The following is a 22,794-nucleotide window of genomic DNA, read 5'->3' as shown; positions in this document are numbered from 1 at the left end:
TCCCGAGTGCTGGGATTCTAGGCGTGCGCCACCACGCCCGTCTCTTAAGCAAGATTGAATCTTTGTGAAAACGGGCTGTTGATTTCCCTAGTGTTTTTTTCTCTCTCTCTTTTCAAATTCGTTAACTTCTGCTGCGGTTTCCTTCCTTTTCTTACTTTTGATTTAACTTTACTTTTGTTTTTGCAATGCTTGGGATCAAGCCCTGGGCCTCTGGCGTGCAGAGTTCTCCTCCAGCCACCAGGGGACATTTCCAGCCCCTTGTGGTAACTTTTTTGTGTTTCTTTTTCTACAAGAGGATCACGCAGGGCCTGTAGAGATCGGCTTAGCAGGTAAGGTGCTTGCCTGCAAACCCTAACGACCCATGGTCCACTCTCCAGATCCCACATTTGCCAGACGCACAAAGGTGAGGCAGGTGCAAGGTCGCACACACCCACTAGGTGGCGCAAGTGTCTGGAGTTCGATTGCAGTGGTTTAGGCCCTAGTACACCAATTCTCTCTCTCACTCTCTAAGAATAGAATAGAATAAAATAAAATAAAAAGAGAGAATCAAAGCAGAAAAACCTTGTGGTACTGCTTTGCTGTAATTTTCATTTGACCAGTGATAGCATTGTATGTACTTTTTAACTTGCTAATGTTTAAAAATATTTTCAAGCCGGGCGTGGTGGCGCACACCTTTAATCCCAGCACTTGGGAGGCAGAGGTAGGAGGATCGCCGTGAGTTCGAGGCCAGCTCGGGCTAGAGCGAGACTCTACATCAAAAAAAAAAAAACAAGAAAGGGCTGGAGAGATGGCTTAGCGGTTAAGGCGCTTGCCTGCAAAGCCAAAGGACCTTGGTTTGATTCCCTGGGACCCACATAAGCCAGATGCACAAGGTGGCACGTGTGTATGGAGTTTGTTTGCAGTGGCTGGAGGCCCTGGTATGCCCATTCTGTCCCTCCCTCTCTCTCTCTCTCTCTCTCTTTCTGCCTTTTTCTCTCTCCCAAATAAATAAATAATCAAACAAGGAGAAAAAGAAAAGATTTGAGAGGAATAGATGCAGTACCAGAGACCATTGTCACCATAATTAAAGACATTGCGGTATTCTAGAAAGATCTACAAAGGCTGTGTAGGAATCCAGGCTGGACGCTTGGGAAGGCCGACGGAGGCACCTTCCGTGTGCGGGAGCCCTGGTGGGCCTGGCTGCCTCTCTCCGACCCGCGGTCTCCTTCCTCGTGTCTACAGATCGTCCGTGTGGAGCCCTTGGTGTCCATGGGTCAGGTGACTGCCCTGCTAAACTCCATTGGCTGGACTCTGCCTGTATTGCCAGAGCTTGATGACCTCACCGTGGGTAAGGACTGCATGTTCATAGGTTGGGCGGGGGGCGGGGGGGAAATCCCAGCATCAGAATGGAGGGGCATCAGCTCCCATTCTTAGACCAGTGGCTAAGCCTTCACCATCCCAGCACCTCTGTTATCCGATGGCATCTGTTACTCCTGGCACAAATCTACTTCCCGTGGTTAGGTCCCTTGCACCACTTTTTTTTTTTTAAGATTTATTTATTCCTTACAGACAGAGGAGTGGGGGAGAGACAGAGGGGTGGGGGAGAGAGAGAGGGAGAGGATGGGCATGCCAGGGCCTCTAGCCACTGCATACAAACTCCAGACGCGTGTACCACTGTGTGCATTTGGCTTACGTGGGACCTGGAGAATCGAACCTGGGTCCTTAGGCTTCGCGGGCAGACGCCTTAACCGCTAAGCCATCTCTCCAGCGACCCCCCCGCCCCACTGCACCAGTTCTAACTGTGGCATACACAGAATTAAGTGTGGTTCCCCCCCTCCCCACTTTTCCATAGGGCCCATGGTTACTAAAGCCTCTTCCTTGCCCAGGGACGGCAATTTCCCATGGGTCACAGCTCCCTTCCACCCTAGCCATCCCGTGAAAGGGGCTTTACAGTGAACACACACACAGGCTGGTAACCGACCTGCCATCCGTCCGTCCTTCCGTCTCTACGAAGTCACCGTGTTTCTGTGTTAAGACCCTCCAGCTCCTACTCCTCAACTTCACAGAGATGGGCGCCCTCCTTAGCCGGCACCGGGGCTCACCCTGGTGACTCTGGTGTGTGTCTCCACAGGGGGCCTGATCATGGGGACGGGCATCGAGTCATCGTCACACAAGTACGGCCTGTTCCAGCATATCTGCACGGCGTACGAGCTGGTCTTAGCCGACGGTAGCTTTGCCCGGTGCACACCGGTGAGTGCAGAGGCACGGGCATTCTCCTGACCTACTGGGCATTGGAGGGATTTGGGGACTGAGGAAGGTGGCTCCCCCTGGGTGCTTCATTTCAAATGTATCTGTTCAGTCTGCAAAAAATATGTATATATATATATATATATACACGGGCTGGAGAGATGGCTTGGAAATTAAGCGCTTGCGTGTGAAGCCTAAGGACCCCGGTTTGAGGCTCGGTTCCCCAGGTCCCACGTTAGCCAGATGCACAAGGGGGCACACGCATCTGGAGTTCGTTTGCAGAGGCTGGAGGCCCTGGAGCGCCCATTCTCTCTCTCTCTTTCAAATGAATAAATAAAAATTGAATAAAATTTTAGAAAATACACACACGGAAGCTTAAGAGCTGCTGGGAATGCTTCCAACATCTGAAGTGTTTAATCCCGTCATCAGCCTGTGAGCCAAGTACCGTTTATCCTCATTTTACACATGGGGAGCTGCAACTTGCCTTGGGTTAACCCGGGCGTGACTCCCACACAGCTGAGAGTCAGACCCGGGTAACTGGGTGCCCGGGTCCTTGTGCTCACCTTTCCCTGCCTTTTCACCCAGTGACCGTGGTGGCACCAGGGCGAATGGCAATCCAGCAGAAAGTGTGGGAAGTGGCCACATGTTACTCGTACTGTGAAAGACAGCAGCCATTTTCACTTGGACAGAATCTACGCTACTTAAAGCCATTAATTAAGCGTTGGTGTGTAAATTTGGCTTGATTAACGTAAAAAAAAAACCATTTTTTTCTTTTAAACCGGGCTGGAGAGATGACTTAGCGGTTAAAGCGCTTGGCTGTGAAGCCTGAGGACCCAGGTTCGATTCTCCAGGTCCCGTGTAAGCCAGGTGCACACGGTGGCGCACGCATCTGGAGTTTGTTTTCGGCGGCTGGAGGCCCTGGCATGCCCATTCTCTCCCCCCCCCTCTTTCTCTCTCACTCGCCCTCTGTCTCTAATAAATAAATAAAAATAAATAAAATACTTCAAGGGGTTGGCGAGATGGCTTAGCAGTTAAGGCATTTGCCTGCAAAGCCAGAGGACCCAGGTTCGATTCCCCAGGACCCACGTAAGCCAGATGCCCAAAGGGGCGCATGTATCTGGAGTTCCTTTGCAGTGGCTAGAGGCCCTGGCACACCCATTCTCTCTCTCTCTCTCTCTCTCTCTCTCTCTTTCTCTCTCTCTCTCTCACTCTCATTCACTCTGTTTCAAATAAAAATAAATTTTAAAAAATACTTTAAGGCTCGAGCCACCATGCCCAACCTATAAACACAACTTTAATACTTTAAATACTCTACTTGTGATGTATTAGATACTGTATCATGGCTATTTTAAAAAAAAAAAAAAAAAAACTGGGCTGGAGAGATGGCTTAGCAGTTAAGGCACTTGCCCGCAAAGCCTAAGGACTCAGGTTCGATTCCCCAGGACCCATGTAAGGCAGATGCACAACGTGGCACGTGTTTCTGGAGTTTGTTTGCAGTGGCTAGAGGCCCTGGTGCACATATTCTGTCTTTGCATTTCTCTATGCTCCCAAATAAACAAATAAATACTTTAAAAATAAAATTTTTTTTTAACCAAGAAAAGAGAGAGAGAGAGAGAAATGAAAGACAGCAACATGAATCCAGCTCAGGCTCTTGTGCCCCCATTGACTGAGCTCCATGGTTGTGGGGTGTTGGGGGGGTCAGGGCTCAGGCTCCCGGCAGAAACCATTTCTGTCCCACAGTCTGAAAACTCCGACCTGTTCTACGCCGTGCCCTGGTCCTGCGGGACGCTGGGCTTTCTGGTGGCCGCCGAGATCCGGATCATCCCTGCCAAGAAGTACGTGAGGCTGCGGTTCGAGCCGGTGCGGGGTCTGCAGGCCATCTGCGACACGTTCACCCGCGAGTCCCAGCGGCCGGAGAACCACTTCGTGGAAGGCCTGCTCTACTCCCTGGATGAGGCCGTCATCATGACCGGGGTCATGACGGACGACGTGGAGCCCAGCAAGGTGGGACGGGGGGTGCCGCAGCTGCAGCGGACCCATGCCATGGGGGGTGGGGGAAAGAGGGCTAGCCTGGGCTACGCTGCTCCTGATGCCCACCGGGGTGAAATGAGACTATTCCTACCCTGCCGGGCACGGGCTCATCTCCTAGCCAGGTGTAACTTCTATTTTCCAAGCAGCCCCATTTCATTTTTTTTTTTTTTTTTTTTTTTTTGTAAATGTATTGTGAGCCGGGCGTGGTGGCACACACGCCTTGAATCCCAGCACTCGGGAGGCAGAGGTAGGAGGATCGCCCTGAGTTCGAGGCCACCCTGAGACTCCATAGTGCATTCCAGGTCAGCCTAGGCCAGAGCGAGACGCTACCTCAAAAAGCAAACAAACAAAAAGTATTTATTTCTTTTTATAAAGCTGGACGTAGTGGCATATGCCTTGAACCCCAGCACTTGGGAGGCAAAGGTAGAAGGATTGCCATGAGTCTGAGGCCAGAATTCCAGGTCAGCCTGGGCCACAGTAAAACACTGCCTCAAAAAATCAAATGAAGCCGGGCGTGGTGGTACATGCCTTTAATCCCAGCACTCGGGAGGCAGAAGTAGAAGGATCGCCGTGAGTTCAAGGCCACCCTGAGACTCCATAGTGAATTCCAGGTCAGCCTGGGCTAGAGTGAAACCCTACCTCGAAAAACCAAAAAAAAAAAAAGATTTCATCTGCAAACATGACCCAAAGCCAAAGTCAGCTGTTGTTAGTAAATCATTTCCCCTATGAATTGGGTATAATATGAAACTCGTGTACCGATGTTGAATATGTAAAGGAAAAGGTTAAGATAGATCCATATCTTCGCCCATGGTGTAACTGCTTCCGCAGTTTGCTGCGTGCTCCTCTTGAGTGTGGTATGTGAGTGTGTTGCGCGTGCGTGTCCTGACCTGATCGTAACTCCCACTGTTGACCAGATTAAATGGTTGGCCTATGCTCTTTCCGGTGACGCTCACTGAAAAAGTACGGTTGTCTTGCACCTATTTTTGCCATGCTGGCGTTTGTCTGAATGAAATGGAAACCCGAGCCAGGGGTGTGAACACATTAGAGCCAGGGGTGTGAGCACCCTAGATAGGTTTGAGACCTCCAAGCCCTTCAGGGAATCGTGATCATGCCCTCATTGAGCAATGATGTGGAAGAAGCCCTTTTCCCGTATGCTCTTGCCTTGCCAACTCCAGTGCAATCTCATGCGTTCATTTTTGCCAATCTGATAAAATAAAATAGTGCCTCTTTTTAACTTTGTGGTTTTAGGGTTCCTTGCAAGGCTGAACATCTCATTGCAGAGTCTTCCCATGTGTCTATCTTAATCCTTTTTTTTTTTTTTTTTTTTTTTTTAATTTTAAGAGAGATAGAGGGGCTGGAGAGATGGCTTAGTGGTTAAGGTGTTTACCTGTAAAGCCAAAGGACCTCGGTGCGATTCCCCAGGACCCACGTAAGCCACATGCACAAGGTGGCGCATGTGTCTGGAGTTCATTTGCAGCAGCTGAAGGCCCTGGCGCGCCCATTCTCTCTCCCTTTCTCTCTCTCCTTGTCTTTCTCTCTCTCAAGTAAGTAAATAAATAACAAAATATTAAAAAGAGAGAGAGAGAGAGAATTAACACACCGCCACTACAATCAAACTCCAGACACTTGCGCCACTTAGTGGGCACGTGCGACCTTACACTTGCCTGACCTTTGTGCATCAGGCTTACATGGGAACTGGAGAGTCAAACATGGGTCTGTAGGCTTTGCAGGCAAGCACCTTAACTGCTAAGCCATCTCTCCAGCCCCTGTCTTTTTTTTTTTTAACAACTTCCATGATCATAAACAATACCCCATGGTAATGCCTACCCTCCCCCCACTTTTCCCTTTGAAATCCACTCTCCGTCATATCCCCTCCTCCTCTCAATCAGTCTCTTTTATTTTGATGTCATCATCTTTTCCTCCTCTTATGAGGGTCTTGTGTAGGTAGTGTCAGGCACTGTGAGGTCTTGGATATCCAGGCCATTTTGTGTCTGGAGGAGCACATTGTAAGGAGTCCTACCCTTCCTTTGGCTCTTACATTCTTTCCGCCACCTCTTCTGCAATGGACCCTGAGTTTTGGAAGGTGTGATAGTGATATTGCAGTGCTGAGCACTCCTCTGTCACTTCTCCTTAGCACCATGGTGCCTTCTGAGTCATCCCAAGGTCACTGCCATCTGAAATGAGAAGATTCTCTACCAAAAGTGAGAGTAGCATTAATATAAGGGTATGAATATTAAGAGAAGTGCTTACTGGGCAGTTTGATGAGCATAGTATATCCATTTAGCCAGACAGCAGCAGATGTTACACCCATAGGGACTCTGTTGTAGGTTTTCATTATCAGGGATGTATTCCCTCCCATGGAGCGGGCCTCCAGTCCAGTTAGAGGGCAGTTGCTTTCCACCATGATAAATGTGCCACTATTGCACCTGTTGGCTCATCTGGCCTGGCTGGCCAAATACAAGGCTTGCAGTGTCCACTGTTGAGTATCTTCACTGGTGATTTCTCTCCCATTGAACTGCATGCAGAATGGCTTCTTCTAGCTTTCTGTCAGCTGGTCTACATGGAGGAGGTTTTCAGCTCAGCTCCAGCAGGATTTCTTTCTTTCTTTCTTTCTTTTTTTAAATTTATTTGAGAGCAACAGACAGAGAGAGAAAGAGGCTGACAGACAGAGGAGAGTGAGTGAGAGAGAGAATGGGCACGCCAGGGCCTCCAGCAACTGCAAACGAACTCCAGACGCGTGCGCCCCCTTGTGCATCTGGCTAACGTGGGACCTGGGGAATTGAGCCTCGAACCGAGGTCCTTAGGCTTCACAGGCAAGCGCTTAACCGCTAAGCCATCTCTCCAGCCCTCCAGCAGCGCTTCTTAGTGGCCTTAGCCCCTGCCTCTTTGTCATGTTCAGTGTGATGAACGTTTTGTTGTGTTAGGTGGCTTTTCTGAGTGTAGAAGGGTGTACTGGGGACATGCCCTGCCCTCTGCGTAACTACACCGCTGTCCCGTTGCTGGAAAGTTAAGTTGCTTTTATTTATTTATTTTTATTTTATTTTATTTAGCCAGTGCGTGTCACCCAACAGGGACGTCTAAGCATCCCTGAGGCCTTGAAGCTTAGGGGCTGCCTGCAGCGTCCGCCAAGGATGAGGGGCCAAGGGGAGTCGCCACCCCCCGTACCAAAGTGGTCCTGCCATCCATCGTACCAGAGGGATGTGCGTAGCTTTGAAACGTTTAAACATCTGACCCCATTCCCGAAGAGGGCGTGAGGTACCCACAGCTCCTCCCCCATAATTCTCTAAGGTTCAGGGACAAGCAAGATCCTAACTATAGATGAGAGGAGGGATGGACAGATACTTCATCTTAGCTTTTCTTCCAAGCATTGCAGCTTGTCTTGACGATTGCATAATTTGTTCCCTGTGTGCCAGGCACTACGACGAGCCCTCTGGTGGCATCGCCCACAGGGAGGCTCACAGGGGAGATCCCAGGTGGGTGGTGGCTTACTGTCGAAATGCTGGAATCAGTACTGGCCCTCTGGCCTCCCCAGCTGGCCCGTGTCCAGGGAGGGAAGCCTGGCTTCTCTGGCGTTGTAGTTCCCCAGGCAGCGTGCGGAGGAGCACTTGAACCCATGTGTCCCCCAGACCTCTCGATTCCATCACACGCCGAGAGCCGCTACTGGGCGGGTGGCCAGGCCTTGGCTGGCTTTGGAGCAAGCTGCTCCGTTTCCTGCTGGGCGCCTGTCTTCTCCCGCTATCAGGCAGAGAGGCCACACTGCATCCAGTTCGGGAAAGCAGTCTCTTGTGACTCTGTGGTGTGTCCCTGTCCCTCACCCCCCACTCCACCCCCCTCCCCGGTTCTTGCAGATCACCTGCCAGCGAAAGGTCTCCTTAAGTGGGTGGCACTCAGATAAGCTTTTAAGTGCTGGCCAGCGAGAGCTGGGCCGACGGCCAGGAAAAGGACAGGGATCTGATACCGCGCCCTACGTACGCCAGGCACTGCGTTAGCCATGTCCTGCGTCACCTCTTTTGTCCCGTGTAGCCACCCCGGGGACCACAGCGTCTCTGTCTGGCCATATAGCAAACGAGGCTCACAGAGCCATGTGGGTTTAAGCGGAGAGAGCAGATTGACATAATACGTGCACGATGATCGTGTTTTTATTAAGAGAGTGTATACGTGTTTACAAATGGCTCCAAAAGAAAAAAAAAAATCTCCCCTGAGGTCTATATTTATTTTATCTTATCATTAATTATTTTTATTTATTTATTTATTTATTTATTTTGGTTTTTCGAGGTAGGGTCTCACTCTGGCTCAGGCTGACCTGGAATTCACTACGTAGGCTCAGGGTGGCCTCGAACTCACGGCGATCCTCCTACTACCTCCGCCTCCTCCCGAGCGCTGGGATGAAAGGCGTGCGCCACCGCCACACCCGGCTGGATCCGTCTGAGTCGGGGGGAGCTGTGGCACAAACGGCTAAGTCTTCCCAGGGCGCCCAGCAGGGCAAGGCCTGAGCCTATGCCAGCTGAGCAAGACAGCAGCTCAGCATGTGACGCAGGCCCTGGGGAGCAACAGGTGCCCAGAGCAGGGCACGTGGACCGGACCGCAACGGGGGAAGTACCGTGTCTGGATGAGCTGGACTTTAATCCCAGCACTGGGGAGGCACGTTAGGAGGATCACCATGAGCTCAAGTGCCACCCTGGTGGCGGTGGACTGTAGCGAACGGTGGCGCTTGCTAGCCCGGTGGGGCAGGACGAGGGAGCCTTGCGTCGTCACTGACACTCTTCTCGTGAAGACTGTGGGGCCGAAAGAGGCCTCTGGGTCCCCCAGTGCTGTCGGGGAGCCAGCTGGCGCAGCCCTGCGCCCATTCATAAAGGCCGCCACGCTGACACACTAGACCTTTGAAAGGTCGGGCGTGCCAGAGCGGCAGCCGGGTGGCAGCCGCTCCCTGACGGTGGCTGGCACCCTCTGCAGTGCCCGATCACAATGCCCTCCTGTCACTGCAGCTGAACAGCATCGGCAATTACTACAAACCGTGGTTCTTCAAGCACGTGGAGAACTATCTGAAGGTCAACCAGGAGGGCCTCGAGTACATTCCCCTGAGACACTATTATCACCGGCACACCCGCAGCATCTTCTGGGAGCTACAGGTGAGACCCTCCCCCCCCCCACTCCTCACCCCCGAACCCTGACTTCTCCAGCCAGCAGAGCCTTAGGGCTCTTGACATTTTTGTTTTGTTGTTGTTGTTGTTTTCATATTTTAATTTTTATTTATTTACTTAGTTGGGGAGGGGAGAGGGAGAATGGGCGCACCAGGGCCTCCAGCCACTGCAGTCGAACTCCAGACACACGCGCCTCCCTTGTGCATCTGGCTTACGTGGGTCCTGGGGAATCGAACCTGGGTCCTCTGGCTTTGCAGGCAAGCGCCTTAACTGCGAAGCCATTTCTCAAGTCCTTTCTTTGTTTGTTTGTTTGTTTTGTTTTTCAAGGTAGGGTCTCTCTGTAGCCCAGGCTGACCTGGAATTCACTATGTAGTCTCAGGGTGGCCTCGAACTCACGGTGATCCTCCTACCTCTGCCTCCCCAGTGCTGGGATTAAAGGCGTGAGCTACCATGACCCGGCTGTTGTTTTTTTTTTTTATTGACAACTTCCATGACTGTAAACAATATCCCTTGGTCATTCTCGTACCCCCCCCCCCCACTTTCCCCTTTGAAACTCCACTCTCCATCATATCCCCTCCCCCTCTCAATCAGTCTCTCTTTTATTTTGATGTCATCATCTTTTCCTCCTATTATGAGGGTCTTGTGTAGGTAGTGTCAGGCACTGTGAGGTCATGGAGATCCAGGCTATTTTGTGTCTGGAGGAGCACGTTATAAGGACTCCCATTGTGTTTTTTTGGGGGGGGTGTTGTTTTTGTTTTTTAATATGTTATTTATTTATTTATTTGAAAGAGAGAGAGAGGCAGATAGAAAGAGAGAATGGGCACGCCAGGGCCTCCAGCGACTGCCAAAGAACTGCGGACGCATGCGCCCCCTTGTGCATCTCACTTACGTGGGTCCTGGGGAATCAAACCAAGGTCCTTTGGCTTTGCAGGCAAACGCCTTAACTGCTAAGTCATTTCTCCAGCCCCCTTCTTTTTTAAAAACTAGTTTTATTTATTTGAGAGAGAGACAGAGAAAGAGAGGGTGGGCACACCAGGACCTCCAGCCATTGCAAATGAACTCCAGACGTGTGCGCCCCCATGTGCATCTGGCTGACATGGGTCCTGGGGAATCGAACCCGGGTCCTTAGGCTTCGCAAGCAAGTGCCTCAACCGCTGAGTCCCCAGCCCTTGACATCGATTTTCTTCCTTCAGTGAAGGGAATGTCTTTGTCCTGGTGGAGCTGCAGCAAAGCCTTTTGGGCTGGTGGGGGGGGGACTGCTGCTTGCAGTGAGAGCTGTAGGCTGTCACCAAAGGTAGTAGAAGGGAGGCTTGTTCTGTCCTTGAGGAGCCTGCAGCCTTGCTGAGAAGCTGGGCCCCAGCTGCGCTCAGGGCCGCAGCACAAGAGGAAGAAAGGCTTGCTAGTTATTGTGTGTAAGGAGTGACAGGGCGAATGGGGAGCAAGTGACATTTTCCATGGGGTCGGAAAAGCCCCTCAGGAACTGGCTCCTGAGCAGGGACGATGGCGAGGGCCAGGCCACCCAGCAACTGCAGGAGCGTGCCCGGGCGGAGCATGGAAATGGGTCAGTGGAATTAATCAGGGCTTCGTGATTCACGTGGTTCAGGGAAGTACTGCACCTCACTCTGGTTCTAAAACATCTTCTCTGCCCCACAAAGAGACCTCATACCCATTGAGCAGCTAAATAACTTTCAACGTTCTTTATATATATATATATGTGTGTGTGTGTGTTTAATCTTCTTTATTTTTATTTATTTTGGGAGAGACAGTCAGAGAGAGAAAGAGGAATTGAGAAAGAGAGAGAGGCAGATAGAGAACGATTGAATGGGTGCGCCAGGGCCTCCAGCCCAGACGCATGCACCACCTTGTTCATCTGGCTTACATGGGTCCTGGGGAATTGAACCTGGGTTCTTTCTTTGGCTTTGCAGGCAAGTGCCTTAACTGCTAAGCCATCTCTCCAGCCCAACTTTCTACGTTCTTTAAGGTGTGTGTGTGTAAACAAAAAGGCATAGAATTGCTGTATTATATGGTATTTCTATATCTAATTTAGTGAGAACTTGCCAAAATGTTTCCTATGGTGATCTACCATTTTATATTTTTACTAGCAATGTTCCAATTTTCCCCATGTTCTCACCAGTGCTTGTGATTTTCTGATTTGTAAATCACAGCCTTCCTAGATTGTAAAGTGTACTTCATTGTGGTTTCTTGTTGATTTAGTAATACCAAGTACCATGCTATGTGCTTGCTGACGTGTACTTTTTTTTTTTTTTTTTTTTTTTGGCAAGGTGTCTGTTCAGATCTATCACCCATTTTTAACTTGGCTGTCTTTGTTACTGGATTACAAGTGCTTTTGCATATTCTGGATGCGCTTTGATCTGGAAGATAGCACACGAAGGTTGCACCAATCACTAGGATTTCCACAGAGCTCAGCCAGGGGCGTGGGTCAAAGTTGGAGACCCAAAAAGCAAGGGGAGGAGTCACAGTAGACTTCCCTGAGAAAGAAGGAAGGGGAAGGCCCCGGAAAGGTGGGGTGCCGGCCTAGCTTCACCGGAGACAGAAGACTCCTGCATCCCTCACCCTTTGCCCAGAGCAATGTGGGGTTCATCGGGTGAGGGTGAAGGGTATGTAACAGCCAGGACAAGAGAGGATTCAGCAAAGGACACCAGGAAAGATCCTAAGAGAGAGGAGCTGTTGGGCTTGACACCTCTTCCCACCACCCTGGGAGGGGAGGCTGTGGTGTTATTTCCATCCTGCAGAGGGCCAAACAGGTTGTGTTAGGTAACCTGAAACTTGGAGGGGCTGAAGCGCAGGTATCTGGGAGTGGCTGCCCTCCCGCCCAGTCCTGGCCAGGTAACTGGAAGGGCACGCCCCCAGCCACAGAGTAGCTGGCCTCGCCCACAGCAGGTCACCTGAGACAATCCGCCCAGGTAGAGTCTGTGGTATGCCTTTGATGACGCAGATTGCAGTCACGCCCTCCATGTCTCCTGTATCATCACCGTGGTCACTCAGCCAAGCCCACTGTGGCCAAGGGCACTTGGCTGCACCTCCTCAGGAGCCATAGCAGGGAATCCCAGCCGACTATAAACTGCTGCACAAAAACAGGGCCAAAGTGAAGCTAGTCTTTTGTGGAATACTGCTAAGGAGACATTGGCTTACAATGCATTCATTTACAGGAAAACATATCTCAACACTCATTATTTTATTTTTATTTTTTTAAATTTTTTATTTATTTATTTGAGAGCAACAGACACAGAGAGAAAGACAGATAGAGGGAGAGAGAGAATGGGTGCGCCAGGGCCCCCAGCCTCTGCAAACGAACTCCAGACGAGTGCGCCCCTTGTGCATCTGGCTAACGTGGGACCTGGGGAACCGAGCCTTGAACCGGGGTCCTTAGGCTTCACAGGCAAGCGCTTAACCGCTAAACCATCTCTCCAGCCCATCTTTTTTTTTTTTTTTTTTTTTTTTTTGGTTTTTCAAAGTGGGGTCTCACTTTAGCTTAGGCTGACCTAGAATTCACTATGTGGTCTCAGGGTGGCCTCAAACTCTGCCCCCCGAGTGTTGGGATTAAAGGCGTGCACCACCACGCCCAGCTTACCACTCATCTTTTAAATGCAAACAAAAGAGCACTTAAATCCTCCTGCACATATTTCTTTATTCCACTAAGAATATCACATAAGAGGCTGGAGGGATGGCTTAGCCATAAAGACATTTGCCTGCAAAGCCAAAGGACCCAGGTTCGATTTCCCAAGACCATGTAAGCCGGATGCACAAAGGGGCGCATGAGTCTAGAGTTCATTTGCAGTGGCTGGAGGCCATTCCCCTCTCTCTCTATCTATCCCTGTGTCTTTCTCTCTCTCAAATAGATAAATAAATACAAATAAAATTAAATAAAGAAAAAAAAAACAATGCCAGGCATAATGGCGCACGTCTTTAATCCCAGCGCTCGGGAGGCAGAGGTAGGAGGATCGCTGTGAGTTCGCGGCCACCCTGAGATGACATAGTGGATTCCAGGTCAACCTGGGCTAGAGTGAAACCCTACCTTTGGGTGGGGGGGAGAGTATCACAACTGCCTTGATTTCGTTTTGACACAAGTACATCCTGCCATCCCCCACCCTTTTCCCCAAATAAGGAAGGGTGGAGAAAAAGGAAGAGAGAGCAGACCGAGCTCACCCTGCTTTGAGGGGCTGCCCTTTTCAGAGCCAGTGGTTGGTCAGTGTGGAGGACTAAGTGGAGATAGACAGGGTGCTCAAGGGCTCTGGCTCAGGCTGGGCGCTCGGATCGCCACTGAGCCCTTGCCACCAGGCAGATCGGGAGCCCGAGGAGGCATGCTGCCTCGGGGAAGCCCTCCGGGGTGATTCCTCTCGGCATGTTGGCACGACAGGGCCAGGAGTGAAGCCAGGGCCTTGGGTCACTGACGGATAAAAGGAAAGTGAGAGAGAGGGCCGGGAGGCGTGCTAACGAGCCAGCTTTCTGACAGTTTGAGCCGGTTGCACACAGCCAACCCGAGGCCGGTGAGAGGGAGGAACAGGTTGTACCTACGAAACCAAACCAACCGCAGAGATGGGGCAATGTGATGGCACGGTGCATTTGGCAAGGTGGCCGGGAAGCAGCAGTCAGTCGCCTCCGGTTCCAGAGCATAAAAATGACACAAAGGGCTGGAGGGGTGGCTTAGCGGTTAAGGCGTTTGCCTGCAAAGCCGGAGGACCCCAGGTTCAGTTCCCCAGGACCCACGTTAGCCACATGCACAAGGGGGATGCGCACGCATCTGGAGACGGTTTGCAGTGGCTGGAGCAGCCTTGGCGTACCCATTCTCTCTCTCTCTCTTTCTCTCTCCCACTTTCTCTATCAAATAAATTAAAAAAAAAAATTTTTAATTTCAAATAAATAAAAATTATAAAAAGGGTGGGAAAGTGGGGTCCGTTAAAGTGGCATGTGCTGTTGAGGCTCGAATCGTCCCCTTTCTGGGAATTTGTTGATCGGCAGGTGTAGATCTTAGAGGGCAAAGACACATCTGCAGGGGTCTTCTAGAATAATCTGGAAGCAATCTAAAGGCCCATCAGGGGAGACCTTACTGCATAAGTGACGCTGCTTCCAGACAGCAGAGCAGGGATCAGCAGCGGGACACGACCAGATCCGGTCACATACACATTCAACCTGACATCAGCGGCGGCGCTAACAGATCACGGCACCCAGCAGTAAAGACCATCGCTGTTTTCTCTGTGCTCCTGCCCAGTGCCCCGTGGCATAAGAAGGACCCAGCAAACAAGATGCAGCTGGTCCCAGCCCTCTGGGGAGTACCCTTAAGTCCAGGATGCCGGAGAAGTGCCGCTGGCCTTTGGCACATGTGACTTTTTTTTTTTTAGTTTGTTTTGGTTTTGTTTTTTTTTTTTGAGGTAGGGTCTCACACTCTAGCCCAGACTGACCTGGAATTCACTCTGTAGTCTCAGGGTGGCCTCGAACGCACGGAGATTGTCCTACCTCTGCCTCCCGAGCGCTGGGATTAAAGACGTGATTCCAAGATTAAAGGCGTGCACCACCACGACCCAGCTTAAGTTAATTTAATTTATTTTTATTTTTTATTTATTTGAGACCAGAGAGAGAGAGGAGAGAGAATGGGCATGTCAGGACCTCTAGCCACTGCAGATGAACTGCAGATGCATAAGCCACCATGTGCATCTGGCTAATATGGGGATCTGGGGAATTGAACCTGGGACCTTAGGCTTCCCAGGCAAGTGCACTAACCACTAAGCCGTCTCTCCACCCCAATTTTATTTATTTTATTTTTATTTATTTACTTAAGAGAGAAAAAGGCAGAGAGAGAAAAAGAATAGGCACCCCAGGGCCTCTAGTCACTGCAAATGAACTCCAGATGCATGTGCCACCTTGTGCATCTGGCTTACTTGGGTCCTGGGAAATTGAGCCTGTGTTCTTATTGGCTTTGTAAGCAAGTGCCTTAACCTCTAAGCCATCTCTGTAGCCCCACATGAGGCTTTTTTGTTTGTTTTGTTTTTTGAGGTAGGATCTCACTCTAGCCCAGGCTAACCTGGAATTCACTATGTAGTCTCAGGGTGGTCTCGAACTCACGGTGATCCTCCTACCTACCTCTGCCTCCCGAGTGCTGCATTAAAGGCGTGTGCCACCGCGCCTGGTCTTTCGTGTGGCTTTTTTTTTTTTTTTTTTTTTTTTTGAGTCCCTACTTTGGGAAGACTCTCATGAACTGCCTTTAGATCTTTTTCCCAACTCCTCCGGGCTGTGGTCCAGTGGCCTGTTCCCTCCACACCTGAGACAGCAAGACTGTGTCTCTAATGTCTTGGCGTCTTCAGCGCCCAGCATGAAAACCTTTCCCTGACCTTCGGGAGCATAGCACAGCCTTGGATGGGAATCCAGGCAGGCAGCTGGTGACTGGGGGAAGCTGGCAGAGCCGAGAGGTCGGAGGGACACTGTAATGGCCAGCACTGGAGACTGGGCCAAGCAAAGAGCATGATGGGAAGGCAGCAGCCCCGAGGGACCGAGGGACCTGTCTGCTCAGCAGGGACACTGAGTTGGGAGGAAGCCAAGTGGTCAGGCAGTGAGCAGGGGACGCTGCAAGCCAACAGGTCCTTTTGTTGAGCTTGGGCTGGCCTTGACCTCTCCTCTGTGGAAGCTTGCTGTGAGTCCGTGGGGAGATTGTGTCATGCTTTCCGGGTTAGCCTCCCTTCCCCCTGCTCCTTGGACATTCACGGGATGCCTGTCCTGTGCCGGCCATTCGGACGTCAATAAGTAGCTCGGGAGCCATAGCCGCAGGCATGGGGTGTGGTCTCTCCATTTGCTGTCTGGACCTCGTAAATTCCTTTTCACAGATAAGCAAGCTGAGCTCAGAGAAGCTAAGTAACTGGCTCAAAGCCATCACAGTGGGTGTGTGCGTGAGAGCTGAGGATCAAACCCACATCTACCCGTTTGTTTGGTTTTGGTTTTTTGGTTGGTTTTTTTTTTTTTTTAATTTTTTTTGGTTCATTTTTTATTTATTCATTTGAGAGCAACAGACATAGAAAGACAGATAGAGGGAGAGAGAGAGAATGGGCGCGCCAGGGCCTCCAGCCTCTGCAAACGAACTCCAGACGCGTGCGCCCCCTTGTGCATCTGGCTAACGTGGGACCTGGGGAACTGAGCCTCGAACCGGGGTCCTTAGGCTTCACAGGCAAGTGCTTAACCGCTAAGCCATCTCTCCCGCCTTTCTTTCTTTTTTTTTTTTTTTTTTTTTTTTTTGAGGTAGGGTCTCACTGTAGCCCAGGCTGACCTGGAATTCACTATGTAGTCTCAGGGTGGCCTGGAACTCACGGTGATCCTCCTACCTCTGCTTCCCGAGTACTGGGATTAAAGGTGTGCACCACCACGCCCGGCTCTCCTTTTTTTTATTTTTTTTTTAAACATTTTATTTATTTATTTGAGAAAGAGAGAGAGGCAGACAGAAAGTGAGGGAAAGAGAACAGGCACACCAGGGCTTCCAGCCACTGCAAATGCACTCCAGACACATATGCCACCTTGTGCATCTGGCTTACGTGGGTTCTGGGGAATCAAACCTGGGTCCTCAGGCTCCACAGGCAAGTACCTTAACTGCTCAGCCATCTCTCCATTCCCCTTTTTATTTATTTTATTTATTTTGGCTTTTCGAGGTAAGGTCTCCCTGTAGCCCAGGCTGACCTGGAATTCACCCTGTAGTCTCAGGGTGGCCTTGAACTTCTACCTCTGCCTCCCGAATGCTGGGAGGAAAGGCGTGCGCCGCCACGCCTGGCTTTCCCTCGCTCTTTAAATGTGCATGGGACTCAGCGTGCTGAGAAAGGATGTGCCAGCTTTGACCTCTTCTCCCGCGCTCCCCGCTTGTGTCTCCCAGGACATCATCCCCTTTGGTAACAACCCTGTCTTCCGCTACCTCTTTGGCTGGATGGTGCCCCCCAAGATCTCCCTGCTGAAGCTGACCCAGGGTGAGACCCTGCGCAAGCTCTATGAGCAGCACCATGTGGTGCAGGACATGCTGGTTCCTATGAAGTGCCTGCCGCAGGCCCTGCACACCTTCCACGACGACATTCACGTGAGTCACGTGGCCAGGCGGGTGGGCACGCACACACGCACGGCGCCCTGGAGCCCAGAGCTGGTGCCGCTTCACCTTGGCACGCCTGCCCTCCGGGGGTCTTGGTTTTCCCCCAAAGATAAAGTGAGGGTTTTGCCCCTCCCTGCCTCACTCAACCACGGCTTCAAGGGCAGGCAAAAAGGCCCTGGGGTCTGATGAGATTTTTTTTTTTTTTTTGATTTTTCGAGGTAGGGTCACTCTGGTCCAGGCTGACCTGGAATTAACTCTGTAGTCTCAGGGTGGCCTTGAACTCACGGCGATCCTCCTACCTCTGCCTCCCGAGTGCTGGGATTAAGGGCGTGAGCCACCACGCCCGGCTCTGATGATAATTTTTTTAAAATATATTTTATTTATTTATCTTGAGAGAGAGAGAGAGAATGGGCACACCAGGGTCTCCAGCCACTGCAAACGAACTCCAGATGCATGCGCCTCCTTGCGCATCTGGCTTTGTGTGGGTCCTGGGGAATTGAACCATGGTACTTTGGCTTTGCAGGCAAGAACCTTAACCACTAAGCAATCTTCTCCATCCCCAGATTTTTCTTTCTTTTTTTTTTTTTTTTTTTTTTTGAGGTAGGGTCTCACTCTGGTCCAGGCTGACCTGGAATTAACTCTGTAGTCTCAGGGTGGCCTTGAACTCATGGCGATCCTCCTACCTCTGCCTCACGAGTGCTGGGATAGATTTTTCTTTTTTTTTTTTTTTATTTGAGACAGAGAGAGAGAATGGGCACGCCAGGGTCCTGTAGTAACTGCACACGAACTCCAGATGCGTGTGCCACCATTGTGCATCTGGCTTACGTGGGACCTGGAGAATCGAACCTGGGTCCTTAGGCTTCGCAGGCCTTAACCGCTGAGCCATCTGTCTCTCCAGCTCCCCTGGACTTCCATGTGTTAGAGCCAAAGTGTTCCTGGCAGGGCTAGAGGAGAGACTGACACAGAAGAGCAGAACTTCCCCCCCACACCCCTCCCAGAAAGCTGCAAAGTTTCTCTTTTTTTTTGTGGGGGGGGGGTGGGACTGTGGGTGGGCCAGCCTCACACCTGCCACCAGCTAGAGGACAAAGGCACACCCACCTACCAGTTTCCCTGGCTTCCCAGGTCTATCCCATCTGGCTGTGCCCATTCATCCTGCCCAGCCAGCCAGGCCTGGTTCACCCCAAGGGCGATGAGGCCGAACTGTACGTGGACATCGGGGCGTACGGAGAGCCACGCGTGAAGCACTTCGAGGCCAGGTCCTGCATGAGGCAGCTGGAGAAGTTTGTGCGAAGCGTACACGGGTAAGTGGCCGGGGTGCCGGTGACACGGGGGAGCCAGCGTCTCCCCGTCACCCTGCTCCCCCGCACCCTCACCCCCACCTACCCCGCGTCTCCCGACGCAGGTTCCAGATGCTCTACGCCGACTGCTACATGAACCGCCAGGAGTTCTGGGAGATGTTCGACGGCTCCTTGTACCACAGGCTGCGCAAACAGCTCGGCTGCCAGGACGCCTTCCCAGAGGTGTATGACAAGATCTGCAAGGCTGCGCGGCACTGAGCGGGCAGCCCGTGGAGCGCGATGTATCGGGGGGCATGGGGGGGGGCTGGTGGCGATGGCTCTTGGTCAGCCTCCTCTCCGCCCTTGGCTGCTTTCACGATTTCAGAGAGAAACCCCTGCAGGAACCCCTACACACACACACACACCCTACACACACACACACACACACACACACACAAACACACACATACACACACCCTACCCCAGACAGCCCACCAAGCCTCCAGGGCAGCCCAGGCACGTGGGAGCACGTGAAGCCTAAGTCCAGGTCCCACTTTTAGCCACGCGTCAGCTCTGTGCCCCAGTCTGTTCATCCGTTGAAGGGGGCCCCAGATCTATCCACCTGCGACGCGTCCTTTCTAAGCCCCGTGCCCACCCCGAGGACGGGGGGGGGGGCTACGTGAGGTGGTCACTGCCCCCGTCACTTCCCGTCCGGTGTCACGAAGTTGTCCGCAAAGGCAACCCACTCCGTAGGTCACCTGTGCATGCGGCTTTGGCGGCCACGATGAAGGGGTGGCGGTGGGGGCGGTGCGTCCTGAAGTCGCACACCGGTGTTGCTGGCGTGGGCCGCGGGACACCCTCGTGGGACCGAGAGGGTTCCTCTCCCAGCTCTGGGCCTGGGGAGGGCCGCGTGTGGAAAGCGGGCAGGCCCAGGATGTGCTGTGCCAAAGCAGGTCCACTCCAAAGTTTCTCTTCCCGTCATCCTTGGGGGCTGCCCTGCCTTTTTTTTTTTTTTTTTTTTCCTCCTGTCCTGCACACTCAGGTCCATAGGTCATCCCAACCATCGCAAAGTCCACTCGGGAATGTCCCCTGTCCGAGACATCCCGAGATGGACGCCGCCTTCTTCTCATCCCCAGAACCCACTTAGTCACGGTGGAGGAAGCACGCGCTTGGCTCTGCCACACGAGGGTCGTGGGAGTCAGGAGGGGCACCCTTGCCCTGTGCTTTTGTGAGAAACCTCCCTGGGGCTCAAAGGAAAGGGCATCACCCCATCTCCCCAGTGACCCCCTTGCTTTCATTCTCCCTCCCCAGCTCTAGTTACTTTCAGTGCCTTACAAATCCTAAGCTCAGAGAAAGTTAGCTCCAACTCTATTCGGGGGGGGAGGGACCCCTCAAGATCCCCCCCCGTCCTGTCGGTGGCGGAGTGACCCCACCACCAGACCTGCCTGGCCCAGCAGAAAGCCCCCCTTCCCCCCCGAGCGAGGGAGGATCGAGTCCCGGAAGGGAAGCCCGGAATTCATTCGAAGACTGCGCTGGGCACAGTTTGGTCCTAACCGAGCTGCGGTCTCCTCACCTGTCACACGGGTGTCTTAAGACACCAGAGTTGTCAAAGCCCATGGAAAGCCTTGTTTTGTGTTGGAAGTCCGAAGGAAAAGTGTTATGTTCCAGGTGACGGTTCGCGATTGCCCATCGTTTAAAACCCTTCGTTTTCCAAGCCAGCTTCCGTCCTCATTGGTCAGAAAATCTTTCAGAGTCGTGTTTTGACCGAAGGATCCTCCAGCGCCACGCAGGACTTGATGCCCCGGGAGGGCTGATGTATTTGTGGCGCTCGGGAGAGGTTCGACGACCGACCACCTCGTCCGTTTGGCCTGCCGAGGAAGCGAGAGTTCAAATCTAACCCGCACTTCGCAACCCTCAGCGCTGCCGTGAGCTCTCCCACCGACCGCCCCAGCGTGTCCTCGCCCAGTGCCAGACCGATGACTCTGCCTGCTGCAGATGAATGGTTAAAACCGGGCGAGATCAGTCCCTTGGCTGCACCGGCCACTCCACGGTGAAGCCACTAACCCCAAACCCACTGGGGCTATGACCGGAGATGCCAGCAGCCTGAGCCTCCCTTATCCCATAACCAAAATCTAGACCTTCGCAGACCCTACTGAGGACCAGGGAAGGGAGTTTGAAATCACATCAGCCTCAAGGTTTAATACCTTGCCCAGCAAGAGGCCTGTCTTCCAAGCATGCCCGGCTGCATTCCAGCTCTTTTTTTTTTGTTTTTTTCCCATAGCAAGTCCTGTGTCGTCCATCCAAGCAGTGGCTTCCTCTGGAAGGTCGTGGCAAGCCCCCTCACTCTGTGGCTCTCTGTTAAAAAAAAAAAAAATCAGTTGCAGCCACTCTGGCTGGAAGGCTAAATTATTTGCTGTTACTGAATGGGAGGAGAGCGGTGAGGATGGGTGTTGGAGTGTGTGGTTATTAATTCCTCCTCCCCTTTGGTCACAGGGATCAGAGAAAAGGTTATGTGTGTGGCCCCCACCACCATCAGGCTCTTGTAGCCTTGAGCACTGTGCCTGCTCTCTGGAACATGTCCCTGTGGCTAAGGGGCCGCTGCTTCTGTACAAATAAAAGTATGGCCTGGAAGCTGGTCTTGTGTCGTTTCTTGCCAAGGGGACCAGTGTAGAGTGTCAAGCCAGGACTCAAATGCAAGCTTACCCTCAGACGTCCTGCCTAAACCCCAGGGGCCACAGGACATGGTGGAGGATATGACCGATCTGTCATCCCAGGGTGGTCCAGAATAGGCTCTCCCCTGTAAAGTGCAGAGCGAGTTAAAGAGGTTGAAGGTCATGCAGGAAGCAGCTGTCCCAGCAAGATGGTTGACAGCTCAAGTCAGATTGGGGACCGCCCTCCCTGGGGCACCAGACAAATCCGGTGGTCAGGACATCCGGCCGCAGTCCTGCCTTGGTCACGTGGTCGTGTCCCCCTTGACAAGCCAGTCCATCCTGGTTGGACCTAAAAGATCATAAGGGTGGGCTGGAGAGATGACTTAGCGGTTAAGGCGTTTGCCTGCAAAGCCAAAGGACCTGGGTTCGACTCCCCAGAGCCCACGTAAGTCAGATGCACAATGGGGCGCATGCATCTGGAGTTCGTTTGCAGTGGCTGGAGACCCTGACATGCCCATTCTCTGTCTGCCTCTTTCTCCTCTCTCTCTCTCTCAAATAAATGAGTGCACTCCACCCAGCCAGATGTGTCCCTGGCTTAGTGTATGGGAGGAGAGAACTCATTCTGGTTTTCACATACCAGCGAGGGGAAAAGCCTTAGTTGGAAGGGGGTCGGCTCCCCAAGTCACTGCAGAGTTAGCTGACCAGCCCAGCCTGCCGTGAGTTCTTACAGAAGCAAGTAATCAAACTTCCTTTGAGCCGCCACACGTTTGGGGCTATTGCCTGAGCCTCCTAGCTCATCACCCCCAAATGCCGCAGGGCCGTGAGGCTTCAGTGAGTGGAGAGAAGAGACGGGATTTACACAGTAGAGACCAGCCGTTGATGCCATGTGTCCACTGTCCACCTAATTTACTGAAGCAGGGCCTCTCAGTTGAACCCAGAGCTCGTTAGCTTTCCCAGCTGGCCAGTTTGCCCTGGGAACCTGTCTCTGCTTCTCAAGTGCTGGGATTACAGCTGCCCCGTATCCGCGGGGTGCCGGGGGATCCGAACCCGGGTCCTCACATTTATACAAGCAGATGTTTCATTGGCTGAGCCATTCCCCCAGCACACTTGGCTCTTGAGTTGCTTTTGCTGTTTTATGATTTTTGCATTTCCATGGAAGTTCAAGGGTCAGCTTGTCAGTGTGAGGGTATGTGAGCTGGGAATCAAAACAAGGGTCCTTTGTGCATAGCCAATGAGCATGCCATTGTACAACTATAACCCTACCCCCATCTTGTCAACTTGGGGGGGGGGGGAGCCAGCCGTGGTGGGCGCTCGCCTTTAATCCTAGCCCTCGGGAGGCAGAGGTGGGAGGATCGCCATGAGGTCGAGGCCAGCCTGAGATTACATAGAGAATT

The 22,794-nt window shown here is 52.1% G+C and overlaps 1 protein-coding gene across 1 annotated transcript in view; it reads left to right on the top strand.

Moving 5' to 3' along the window:
* Window positions 1-21,380, top strand: part of Dhcr24 (24-dehydrocholesterol reductase) — a 30,911-nt gene extending 9,531 nt beyond the window's left edge. The window contains exons 3-9 of the mRNA XM_045139266.1: window positions 1,222-1,327; window positions 2,111-2,229; window positions 3,967-4,230; window positions 9,243-9,386; window positions 17,266-17,463; window positions 18,595-18,773; window positions 18,875-21,380. Coding sequence (XP_044995201.1) covers window positions 1,222-1,327; window positions 2,111-2,229; window positions 3,967-4,230; window positions 9,243-9,386; window positions 17,266-17,463; window positions 18,595-18,773; window positions 18,875-19,028 — 1,164 coding nt within the window. The 3' untranslated portion in view covers window positions 19,029-21,380. The remainder of the gene's footprint in view (window positions 1-1,221; window positions 1,328-2,110; window positions 2,230-3,966; window positions 4,231-9,242; window positions 9,387-17,265; window positions 17,464-18,594; window positions 18,774-18,874) is intronic.
* The last annotated feature ends 1,414 nt before the right edge of the window (window positions 21,381-22,794 follow it).

The sequence above is a fragment of the Jaculus jaculus genome, chromosome 21 (assembly GCF_020740685.1).
Source record: "Jaculus jaculus isolate mJacJac1 chromosome 21, mJacJac1.mat.Y.cur, whole genome shotgun sequence".
Lineage (NCBI taxonomy): Eukaryota > Metazoa > Chordata > Mammalia > Rodentia > Dipodidae > Jaculus > Jaculus jaculus.
The sequence above is the reverse complement of the archived record's forward strand: the minus strand, read 5'-3'. Positions and strand labels throughout refer to the sequence as shown.